The 13,571-nt window shown below is 34.7% G+C and overlaps 1 protein-coding gene across 2 annotated transcripts in view; it reads left to right on the plus strand.

The window, feature by feature from the left end:
• The window catches only part of LOC108970162, a 113,601-nt gene extending 109,866 nt beyond the window's left edge, over positions 1-3,735 (plus strand). Inside the window, exons 6-7 of one of the 2 annotated variants that reach the window (XM_018935370.1) lie at positions 427-562; positions 626-3,735. In XM_018935370.1, coding sequence (XP_018790915.1) covers positions 427-562; positions 626-1,344 — 855 coding nt within the window. In that variant the 3' untranslated portion in view covers positions 1,345-3,735. Of the gene's footprint in view, positions 1-426 lie in introns of both variants that reach the window. The other variant, XM_018935369.1, reaches the window with a different exon arrangement.
• Positions 3,736-13,571: the final 9,836 nt, after the last annotated feature.

A 13,571-nucleotide genomic window follows, 5' to 3' on the forward strand; every position in this document is an offset into this window, starting at 1 on the left:
AATATGTAGGTCACCTTTAACAAGATCAGTGCCACGCCTGTCCGYCTGTATTTAAGTAGATTATAACCTCAGTTTTTTGAACTATYGATCTGAAATTTCGCGTATTGTAGGAACCGTGGATATCGGACCACTATAGCGTATAACGGCAGTACAAATGAAACAATTAGAATCAAGTTCTTGTGWGGACACTCTTTTAGTTGTTCTTTCTTCGGTGAACAAGAGGTTAACTGGTTTTCTGGTATTTTAAGAAATATTAACTTATTTATAGTGGAAAAAAAGAAGTTGTTATTTATAAGGTAACACACTCTCACTTTATCTTATAATCACGATAATACAATAAAAACGTATAATTATATAAATATCTCCATGAACTGTATATGTGAAATTATTTTAACATTTTTTTTTTTTTTGCGCTTTTCATTTTAGTGCGTTGCTTCGCTGTCCACCTTGTATTGGCGCAGCAACGAAGAGTCCGTCGAGGGCGATCGCCCGCAAAAAGCGCCCGTCTTAGAGTCGCGCGAAACTGTTTACGCCAGCAATTCGCGCGCCGATCCAGTGCAAGGTATGTCACTCCGGGAAATATTTGTTACCAAAATCTTATCGTTTTTCATTCAACCAAATGCAGCCAGCAAAACGGACTCACATCTAGTGGCGCATGCGCCTAGTTTGTTGCTGTTGCTGTTGGTGGCGAYGGCCGTTGCCAGCGGCTGCCTCGAACAGTTGCACATGTGGCAACAGTTGTTCACCAAACAGCCAACGCGGCGCCTGCACGACAATTGTATGCAACAGCAGCAGCAACAACAACAACAACAAAAACGAAAAGATATCGAACATTGCGCGCAACAGCAAAATGAACAAGTAACGACGCAGCAAGAGCGCCATGCACAACAACAGCGAGAGACGGAGAAACAAATAATGCAATGGCAACAGCAGCAGCAACAGCATATAAAACGAATTGTTGCCGGTGAAATCAATCAGTTGATGAGCAGAGAATACCAAGCTATAATACCACTGTTCCAATGCCAGCGGCAGCAACAGCAACAACAACACAGCCAACACTGGCTACAACAAACAGCGGAGAATCAAGTGTGCCGACAGCATTGGCATGTTAATGAGAACAATGAAGGCGTGGCACGGAAATGCAAAAGCATGTACGAATTGAAATTTGTTAATTTATGTGCGGAAATGCTGCCGGYATTGACAGCAATGACAACAACATCCGCCGCGGCGACATATGCCWCTTTCGCCGCCGCTCATTGGGACGCGGATGCAGTGGATACCGCCGATGTTGTCACAGCTGTCGCCGCGGCATTGCCAATTAAACGATTGCTGGCTGTGAGGTAACTGCGCTGCGCAGCGGTGAAAGAAGTCTAAGCGAAAAGAAAGGCTACTCTACCATAACTGSACTGTCGCGTCGCAGTGCTGCAGGGTGACGAGCCATGCAACTGAGCTATTGGCCAAATAAAAGAACAAGCGAAAGAAGGACAAAAATGAAAAGTTTAAATTTAATTTCAACAAATTCGAAGGACAGCAGTCGAATGGAACTGCTGCCGCTGACGCTTTGGATTTCAAATTACAGTTACGGCAAAAAATTGAAAACTTCCTTTGAAACCAATTTGCGTAAATAAAATGCAGTAAATGAAAATTAAACAAATTAATTATTTCAAGCAAAATTTTTTCAAAAATGTGAAATTACCATAATTGAAATTATGTAAAACATGGAGAATGCAAATCAAAACTGCACGCTTTTGAGTTGATAGTTTATGTGTACCGGCGTGTGTGRGTGAATGTGTTATAAGTGTTTGTGTGTGTATGCAAGTGTGTAAGATCAATTCGAAAGCAGTTAGAAACAGCAAAAATACTTATAAGTATGTATATGTGAATATAAATGAAGAGCAACTACTGAATTTTTATCAAATTTATTTAAAATGAATGGAAAACATTTAAACTAGTTGTAATTCAATTACCATAAAGTTAGAATTAGACTCAATGTCTAGTCTAAATGAACAATGAACATTTACATACATAACATACAAATTACTGTTAAATGTAATTAGCTAGCAAAAAAATAAAAATTAAACAAAAATAGAATTGTTATATTTGTTAAGAGGCGGTGAAGTGCAACGAGATGTGGACGGAGCCCCTTACGGGAATATGCAAATGCTTATTCGAAAATTAAAAATTTATTTGAGGTCGCGTTGACGACACAARGAAGATATCTCCGACCCTTGAGAGTAGTGTCGAATTCGATTTGACTGAATTTATTAATAATTTCCCTACCTTGACTTATTTGGAGGAAGCGTGAAAATCAGCGCGCAGCTAATATTTGCAACAATCTTCTGAAAACATATTAAATTTGTGTGTTTCCTAGTATCAGCCAGTCCAAAAACTGATTATGATTTAATTACACAACATACCATAGTAGCTATCGTATATTTTATAGAAGGTTAGCCAAATTCGCGAAATTTCGTATTACTATTTAAATTATTTAGAGTCTCTAAAAAGGTATTTTAAATTTTTTTGGCAACAAAATAGGTCCTATACTTTCTGAGATACTATGTTTGCATTCAGACGAACTTTTCCAAACACGTGATTTCCTCCTTCTTCACCAAACTGTCTTGAAATATTCGTGCTGAGTTTTGAGTTTTAAATTTTCTAAGTTACTTTAATAGGTAATCGTATATACGTATAACTTTTGCTATTAATTGTGAACTATGACATAGAAGAAAAATACTAAAAACACAGCAACTTTAATTTCCTTCCATAAATTGCACTTCATACATATCTCTAGCCTTTTCACCAATTTTGATTGTAATAGTGGAAAAATTTCGTTTGTTAACCGTAAGGATCCATCTTATGTGTGTTAATTATCTCAAATATTTAGAGGCAGGCCTTAGCTGGCTTTTAAAGACCGTATAAATATAAGCGAATAAAGGCAAACAAAAGAAGAATATATGAAATTAATTGAAAGATTTTTTAGTTATCTCTTCATTCTAAATAATTTTGTCTACAATACCTTCTATGAATGATTCTGTATATTTTTATACTAAACTTAGCAGCAACATAGACATGAAAATTTCTAAAAGTCTGTATGGCAATCGGTATATTTGCTACTCAAGGACGATGACATTTCAGTTGCACTTCGTCAAATTCTTTTGAAATTTAAAAAACGACATTTTTGTAAATATATACACACTTATAACTACATATATATTATATTATATATGACAGTATATAATTTTAMATAGAAAAGCATATACTTAGTATATGTGTACCACATATGTATAGCTAATAAGAAGAAATTGATTACAATTTAGTACTAGCGTTAAAAATCAAAATCAAACTCCATTACTGTTGACTAATGAAAGAAAGTCTTAAACTTCAACACAAACATATCGAACATTTTATGAATTGCCAAAGTTTTTACTAATATAAATATGCTGATAGTGAGTATAATTACGATAATGATGTTGAGTAGTATAACAAACATTTTTTGCCACGTAACAATGTAGTGAATAATATAAATATTTTTGGATAAAGAGTTTAGTTTTCAAATTTTCTTATGTGTTTGTGAAGTAATGATTAAAGATTGAACTTGGTTGGTGCAATGTGTATACTATGCAATTATTTGAGTCGAGTAAGAAAGTACTTTCATAATTTAATAGGGAAGTTTTCTTTACAACAATAAAACATTCCAGGACATTTGCCAAATCAACAGTGATAAGTAATATTACACACAAGCCAACACCCAAATACACACACTTGTATATGCAGCATTTAAGAAATATAATAGTATATAACAGGCAGAAAATATTAAAATTAAATCAACAAACGGTAATATTTTGTAACTTCTTCATGCATTCAATCAAATCAGCCTAAGACACTCCAATTTGTATATTTATTGCAAGAACAACAACAGTAATAATGTGTGGTCTTTAGTTGAAGGAAATTAAAAGTTGTATCTAACTCATTTTAACTGTAAATATATGTTTTGTAACTTTACTTAAATTTAATACTTACAAAATTTCAAATCACTTACAGACTAATATACATACAAACATGATATATACATATGTACATGTACTTATGTCCTACATAAACATTTAGTTAGTAGAAGGTTGACGGTTGTAAATACATACGTAGTTGAGTCGTGGCAATATAAAAATGTGTAACCAGCTCCGCAAGGGAGTTTTAATTAAGAAAACAAAAAAAAAAAAATTAAATCAAAATGAAATCAAAATCCAAATGTGCGCCAATCTAACCAAAAATTATTTCTAAGTACTCGTACAGTCCAAATTTTCTATTTATAAGCCAATACATGTCAGAGGAGTAAGGAAAAAAAATCAAAATTTCAGATATCTTTGAAAAGTTTAACTAATATGTCCGAGCTCAATTAAGCGCTAAACTAAATATTACRAAACAAAACAACAACAAGCATATACATGAAATGTGTTTTGAACATAATGAAATCCCTAAGTATTCGTAATTGTAAAATAAATATTGTGTATTTACTTGCAAACTTAACAAATTAAATTAAAAATGCCATAACTATATAAAGTAAAAATAACGAATTCAAAAACTAACAAAATTAAATAAAAACTAATTAAAATGTATTATATGTAGTTAAGTGCGATAATTGATATATTGTAAATATTTGTCTTTATGACTACTGTAATTCAATGTATGAGCAGGAWATGATGTGAAAACAAAAGAATTATYAAGTCAAATATAAATTATAATAATAAATATTTGTTTGACGATGACCCACACGACTTTTATTTATTTGAAACTAGAGGACCCGTCCACGCCTCACTGTGGCTAATATGTACGTASATAATACTACTATGATTTCYATTAGTTGGATTATAACTATTAGTGAATGAGATATACCATTCTTGTGAAGCAACTTGTGTTAGTTTACAAAAAAATGGATCATAAAGCATTTTGTGTGTCCGTAAAGCACTGCTTTTTGAGATAAAATACTGTTGAATYCTGGCTCAGGGAAATCCAACGTTGAAAAGATATTTGCTAAGCTAGAAATAGGCGAAATGAGCGCCAAGAACAATGATGCTCTTTAGCTTTGTGCAAAGTGAGTGCCTCGCAAGTTCATAATCCAACAAAAACAACGAATAACTGATTCTGAGGAGAGCTCTTTAATCGTAATAAAACCGAACYTTGGCRTCGGTGTGTGACAATAGAAACATAGCTCCATCATTTCCCACTGGAGTCCAATCGACAGTCATTCTAGTGGACTGCACACGATCAACCGGTTTTTAGGCGTGGGAAGAYGAAAAAGTATATCTTCAAATGATTGCTATRAACATGAATTTTGAAMAAATGCYTATGATTTGAAATATAATTTTTGTATATATGAATTGTTTTGAATTTTAACATAAAGAGAACAAAAGTATCCTATGTCCTTACCCTGGTTCTAAGCTACCTTCCCACCAATTTTCAGCCAAACTGGTTCAGCCGTTCTTGAATTATAGATGGTRTAACTAACAYAACTTTCTTTTATATWTACACATAAACTGATATAAAATGGTAAGTCGAATTGGACATTTTTAAGGCAATAACAATTTACAAACAAGTGAAAATTTGAGGAATAAGTGCACAACATGATTAAAAATAACATACCTAAACCTATTCAGTGATCCGATATGTGAAAAGCAACAAAGATCAATATTCTCTTCTTCTTCTATATACGCTGTATATGCAATTATAGCTCYGTAATTAGAAATCTCGTAACGCCGACTCTTCAGATATTGCTCGACCATATCGAATAATATCCAAGTGTATGCTGCCGTGGAGAAATATTATTTGTTTTACACTCCGGTTATTGCAAAAGACAACTTAACTACTGTGCAGAGAACAATAAACAGAACAAAAAGTGATAAGTGATTTAAAGTTTACATGAAACAATGRCCACAAGGTAGATGTACTATCACTTGTCAGCAGCACTATTTCTTCATGTCGTATTTATTGATTGAATATAACGCAGAAACCCTTTACGATTTCATTTCTATATATAAATATATTTTTTGTATTTATACAGTACCATATACATACGTACTTGTATGTCCTACGTCAATAGAGCTTAAATTTTGAAATTTCACAGTATGAAGCTGAATAGATCGGCACTTTCCTTCGTCCCTCCGTGGAATACTCTATATTTCGATTTAATAACGGTTAGTTAAATTATTCTTAACGGTTRATGATATGACAGCTTCGAAACAAAATAAAACAAGCTCAGCCATCTGGTTGATTTTAAATCGCCGTTATTACTCARAGAACGAAGCATCTCAATTAATTTCGGAAAAGCTAATATTTAGCTTGGCAAAATGTAAATATATTCCATAATTCCATATTTTACTTTGACAGTCATGAAAACACTGACTACAGTTATCCAGGCTGATCATAAATCTGAAATATGAATTAAGTGGGACCTATAGCACAAATGTTTTTTGTATTAAAAATAGTTCGTTTAATTTTTTAATACCGAATGTTGAATAGACACTRGATATTTCTTTTAAATGTAGAAAGCCTCCTCTGACTACTTCATACACTTTTCAACCCAACCATCCATGTTAAAGACTAATGTTCAGCTTATAAATAGCAGATCACTTCCATACTTCAGTCTAAAGAACAAATCTTATTGAAAGTTTTGTTGTATAAAATAATACAGTATGTAGTGGAGACTCTACTTGTTAGATAGGGACGAGTAGTGTTRTTATACATATCATCTTCTACAATATATCAAATGTATTGCCTTTTTTTTATTCAAATAAATATGTCTTAGTATGTAAAGGTAATAGAACATCGAATACTTTATTAATGTCATAGATTTTGTGTCAAATCTATACGCTTACGTTATCACTCTAATTGGCTTGACATTCCTCTGGCCATACCTAATTCTACGGGAAGCTTAATTCATCTGTATGGATATAAATTATTTGTATGTATGCATGTACTATATACGTGAGTAAAAAATAATTTCACAGATACGAGAATAAAGGCATAAACCGACTGTGATACAGGTAAATAGTGTGTGGTGGAACATAATCCTATTTTATTAATCGTCCACCATAGCTATGTAATTCCCCAAAGTAGCAATCTACTATCACTTTGGTGAATACCTGAGAAACATGACCGTCGAAATCCTAACAAATTTCTCTATGCGACAGCACAATGACAGAAATTTATTAGTCTTAATACTTTAAATGGGATAAAGTAGAAAAACGGCCAGCGAAACTGCACACAAATTAGATATATATTTACGTTTGTATGCGCACAGTTACATAATGGCATACRCCACTAATAGACGGTTGGTTTTGTTTGGCTTAAAACAAAAACACTTGCCGCACACACAAACACACATATTCTCASTCAGAAAGAGCCACGCGTTGCAATCAAGACGCAATGCTGAAACACAAGTTCAAGGTGGCAATGTGGCAATGTGGTTACAATCAGGAGCRTAGTGTGTGTGTGCCTTTAAGTAGCAGTAGTTAGGTGCTAAGCTGGTCAGCTGAGTGTCTTAAGAAGTAGCGCTTGGCAGTTCAACTGGCATATTACAGCTGCACATTCGCAAATACGTACATGCGAATATAAAAGGCGGTCGTTACTTTTGACTCGTGTGTTGGCTTAGCAAGACTTCAAATATCGCATAAATCACACTTGTCACTTCTGGCCGAACTTAGTATGTAGTTATATGCGGGCAGATAAAGAAATATGTATGTATGTATATAATTGTGTAAATAAGTAAGTCGTACGTCGCTAGCAGAGCTCATGTACCACAAGCCTTAATTGGATTATTCATTTGTTTTTGTATTTCCGCAATACATTATCACACGGAGGCTTTCCGTAAGTTTTAGGTGAGGTTAATTAAGCAATTGTGTTACTAAATAAGGTATTTGTATAATTAATTAAACATTAAGTATCACATGTGATACATATACAACAATTTGTGTATAATTTCAAACATTTACATTTACAAGTCGTAGCGGATATAGCTCARACAACAAGCTACATAAGACCTCAGTGGATGCTTATTCACGCTTCTTATTCAATCTRTATTCAATGTTTATTTTTCCAGTCCACTGTAGTGCAGTGTTAGTTTCTAYACTCCACATTTTAGCATTATTCAAAATATTAATTCAAGTTTCAATTTTTCGTTCCCAATTCGACTCTTCAATATTCGGAAAAGCTTCCTAAAMTTTTTTCTGATAATTTCGGATAGAGCAATTCAGGTTAGTACTTAAGCCTTTAAGTTTTCCCAAATATCAAAACTATCTTTATTTATTCTTAAATGCCCATTTAAGAAAGGTAAAATTCTTTGCTGCATATTTTTTCGCAAAGATAATAAAATCACTTTTCACACAACTATGTAATAGTAATTATGAAGTATCTAAGGCAATTAAAGGTTATTATSTTATAAAATTAATGACATTTATTACTGTTTATATATAACATACTAGAGGACCCGTCCACGCTTCACTGCGGCTGATACATAGATAATACTACTACTGCCATCTATATGATTTCAATTAGTTGGATCACATTTATTAGTTAATGAGATATAGCATTTTTGTGAAGCAACTTGTTTTAGTTTACAAAATGTATCATAAAACAATTTATGTGTCAATATAGCGCTTCTTTTTGGGAAAAAATACTGCTGRGTTTGAGCTCATAGAAATCCACCTTTTGGCGGGTGGCAAAGTAAAACACGGTTTAAGCCGGTTCGTACTTTACTTAATTTCAATAACTCGATTGTACGATCGTTCGATCGTTCGCTAAAATAATTGTGTTCCTTGTAGGTGTATGTACCACTCCGCCAGCGAATCAAAMGAGAATGAGCCAACGCAAAAGGGTAAGMCGCAGGTGAGCTCGCACARACAAATAGCGGGACATACATCTACATGRTTGCATTTTAATGTACAATCCAAATTTAATAAATCCTTAGAGTTATATTTTAATGTACATTCCTTAAGTTTGAACATTTTATAAAATTAGGGTTGTTGCGCGCTAACATTCCCCCCTCCGTGATCWYCATGCTCTAACGTGGGGTTCACTTTTAGATCTAGGCGCGCAAGTTTCACTACCGGCCGCGTTATTAAGCCGTTGGAAGTTTTGATTACGGCGCTTCTTATTTGTCCGTCGCTGCCCTTTATGACATCCAAAACTATCCCCTTTGTTCAAGTGTTCCTTTTCATGTTTTCATCAATAATTATTACGACGTCTTTTGGAGCGATGGGTTCTGGTGTTTTTTCAAAACATTTCGCGCGTCTTGTTAGGCCTGGCAAGTACTCGCGAATCCATCGCTTCCAGAATCGATCAGCCAACTCACCAGATGTGCGAAATCTCTTATTTAGTAGCGACGGATTGGTTACATCGCAATCACCTTTTTCTCTTATGCCACTTGAATTTCCGAAATGGTTTGGAGTTAATGCTTCGCTATCGTATGATTCCAGTGRAGCATTGGTAAGAGGACGCATGTTGATAATATTTTCGACGTCGACTAGAGTTGCTCTCAGTACTTCTTCCCGTAGGCCTTCTTTTGGTAATATGTCCATCAATACTGACTTTATAGATCGTACCATGCGCTCCCACACTCCACCCATATGTGGTGATGCTGGTGGTATGAAAGTCCACTCAATTTCGGGGTATTTTTCCATTAGTGTGCCAGATGTATTTTCTCGATTTCATCTGCCAGAATACGACTAGCGCCTCTGAAATTAGTGCCGTTGTCAGAGAAGATTCGACGTGGAACTCCTCGCCGTGATATAAACAATTTCAGAACAAGGAGGAATGAGTCAGTAGATAGTGATGAACAAATCTCAATATGTACAGCACGTATGGTCATGCAGGTAAAAACAACTCCCCAACGCTTCTCATGCCTGCTGCCAATTGTTACGTCGAAAAGTCCGAAATAGTCCACTCCTGTATAAGCGAAGGGATCAGTGAATGACGCGAGGCGCTCTGGTGGCAACTTTTCCATTCCTGGTGGGTTCGGTGTGGCTCTCCAGTTGCGACATTGTTGACATACTTTTGATATCATCCGCACCAAAGCTCGTAGACCATTAAGAATCGCTGTCGCATCTCATTTACGACTATTTCGTTATGGTGGTGATKGAACTTTCGATGATAGAAATCTGTGATCAGATAAGTCACAATATTGTTACGGGGAAGTATAATCGGTTGTTTGAGATCTGTTGTCACTACTCTTGCTTCTTCAATACGACAGTTTACGCGTAGCAGTCCGAGCTTGTCTATAAATGGAGAAAATTTGTAGATTGAGCATTTTCGACTTACCTCGCCTTTTCTTATTTGATCAAACTCCGCGCCATAGCTGCACTTGTACAGGTGCTATCGGAAAGAATTGKCTGAGTAACTGGGTTTCTGGCGGTGTTCTTCATAGTCAAACGGAGAAAACGAAGAACGCACATCTGTACTGCGCGCAATTTTTCCCMCTTACTAAACCTTGTAGGATCTGGTTGCATATAACCAATATCTTTTGAARAATCAATTGTTACGTGTTGCACAGTTTTTGTTACGGTTTGTGGCTCTTTGAATTCGGAWGTTGGCCAGAAAGTTTCTGATAGACTTAGGAATTCAGGGCCCGTAAACCATCTCCCAGTGCTGTTAAGTTCCATATTGTTGTGCCATTTCGTACCGCCGTCAGCTACGTTATTCTTCGTTGGCACCCACCGCCACTCGCTGATTTGCGAATCCTCTAATATTTCGCCAATCCGCACAGCTACAAACTGGTTGAATTTTCTGGCGTCGGACCTAATCCAATATAGTACATCCTTTGAGTCGCACCAGGAAATTCGGCGCTTAATTTGTATGGAGAGTTCCTTTCGACAGTGTCTTCAACGGAGCAACTCGTGTCTTGGAGGCAACGAGGCAGCAATAAACTTTGTCGCCCATACTTGAACGTAGAAAGACCACAGCCGCATATGCTGATATGCTGGCATCAACAAAGATATGAAGTTGGTTGTCGCTGCTGTGAACCTTGCACCTTGGAATTCGGATTTTATCAATACAGCGTAGCTTTCGCAGCCACATCTTGTAATATCATCTTAAGGCAAGTACTTATCTTTTTAAAAAAGCTAAATTGTTGCCCAAAAAAGACATGTCGAAACACTCTTTGCTATTGATATGTGCCAATTTTTCATTTAAAAATTCCGTATAKTCTAATATCGATTATCAAAATACGAACAAATCTATGCTCTTATTTTTTACGAAATGATCGAATAGTACCTTCAGTTATCGAAAATTGCTTAACCCAAAAAATATTATTTTATCTTTAAACAGGTATTTTGTAATGAATATTGAAAACTAAGTTGCACCGCCGTATGCATTTACAGCTTTAACTGTGGCACTGCAAGTGTGTAGAAAGATTTATGTGTAGAARTGTGCATGCTCAAGTGCAGTCACGATTTTCAAGTACAGAAATAATTTTCATGTCACGTACAGGCAGCGAAATAAAATCATTTCATTTCTGAAATCTCTTTTTCCTATCATTTATAACAAAAAACACATGGAGACAAGTGTTGCTGAATTTGGTGTGAATATTTTCTATTATAGTTATACTTGAATTGTGGCTTACAATGACCACCGAAATTTTACACGCGAAAATATAAAAGTTGCTTTCTATTGCTTAGTTTCTTTATAAAACCAAATAAAGTCAAAGAAATAGACAYATTTTGATTATAATATTTCGTGAAAGCAGAGCAGATACTTGTTCGTAAATTTCGGGCATATTTTTGCCGATATTACTTCCAATATTTTAAGCCTCACATCACAWGTCATGTGATCTAAACTTACTGGTTATATGTAGTCCAGTTCAACATGTTATCACATTCCCAATTTAGACAGACGAGTCACAAACAGACAGATATTTGGAAATCAATTGAGTATAACTCCATATTWGTTTCAGGTGCTACAAACAACCGTTAGGGAAGAAAAATATAGTTTCGTTCACCTAACGGTTAAACGCATCGTGATAGATATAGAGTTATAGTTATATATATAAATGAGCAGAGTTACAAGAAAAGTTGAAATCCAGTTGACTATTGTCTGTCCGTCCGTTCGTCCCAACAATTTGTAATTTGAGCAGAAATTGAGATATCTTGATGGAACTTGGWATGCACGTGCTTAGTACCAAAAAAAGATCGCGTCCGTAGACAGGCATAATTTTACCACTRTCACGCCCACAAATCGCCATTAACCGAAAACCTATAAAGTGCGATAACTAAGCACTGAATTAAGATAGAAAATTGTAATTTGACACAGTGTATCGCAGTGGAAAAGTCATCTGTGATTAAAAAATTTTTAAAAAGTGGGTGTCGCCCCACTTTCTAATAAATTTAATGTAGTTATCACCTTTACTACTGAAGCTACAACAACTAAATTTTCTGSGTGCAAATATTAAAAGAACTTACACCTACAGTGTGAAAATATGTGARGTCGGAAGAAAAACAAAAATGGGTTGAATCAGGTCAATACTTTCCTGAGCCACATATACCAAATATACAAATTTTCGACCTTCCAAAGGTTTAGTTATCTTAATGAAAATTACAAAGCATATTTTACTCATAACAGTGTATTTTTGTGCCTATAATAGTTGCAATTATGAATATGAGTATCTTCGAACATCYGTCTGACTTTGCTCCATATGATTGGTGATTGTATGTGAGATATCTTAATAAAACCCTGGAAACAGTTTGTGTGTTTGTGGCACGATAATTGCCAATAGATAAAATCGGGTCAATACTACCTCAACTCTCACATAATATTTATTTATAACGAGTTTCGTTTTTTAAACAAACCTTGTACCAAATGTGTAGGTCAATGTACGAGTTATATAGGGTAAATGTACWTAAACATATAGTACATATATACAAATGCTTGGATTTCGATCCTCTCGTATGTAGATCTTTTACACCTTAAGRGATTTCCCTGACTTTACTTTTTGTAAGATGTAAGAGTACAAAATGTTCGGTTGCAACCGAACTTAGYYCTWCCTTACTTCATTCATATAYATTTTTMAGTTGTGTGTATTTTATTTTCCGCTTCAAAATTTTTTCAACACACTATGAATTTCACTCACCTGTTATGCACTGGTCTATGGATAGTTGTCTTTTAAGGGGCTGTTCTTTTCTAGAGGCTCGAATTTTGAGCTTTTTTCAACAATTAATAAAAAAAAAAGCACTAGTTATTTTTACTATCCGTTTTTTAACATTTGTTTATTAAACTTAAAAGAGTATACAAAAGAAATTAAAAAAAAAAAATTGTATCGAGTTATGCGTCCTTGAAGTAAAGGGGGGAAAAGAGGCCGTGTCCTCATCGCCATGATTTCTACCCTTGTCGTCATCTGAAAAAYAAAACAATGACAGATTCTTAATGAGAACGAATTTCGCTATGTTATGAAGCACCAAACCCAAAAAAAAAAAAAACAAACATCATAAAATGGCGGCTACTTAAAAAAAAAAGGTATATTTTTTCACAAATTTTTCAATTTGGTCGATTTTTTTTAAATATTATAAATTTCAAATTATTATTTTTTGTTG

Source organism: Bactrocera latifrons, unplaced genomic scaffold (assembly GCF_001853355.1).
Source record: "Bactrocera latifrons isolate USDA-ARS-PBARC rearing strain unplaced genomic scaffold, ASM185335v1 scaffold_288, whole genome shotgun sequence".
NCBI lineage: Eukaryota > Metazoa > Arthropoda > Insecta > Diptera > Tephritidae > Bactrocera > Bactrocera latifrons.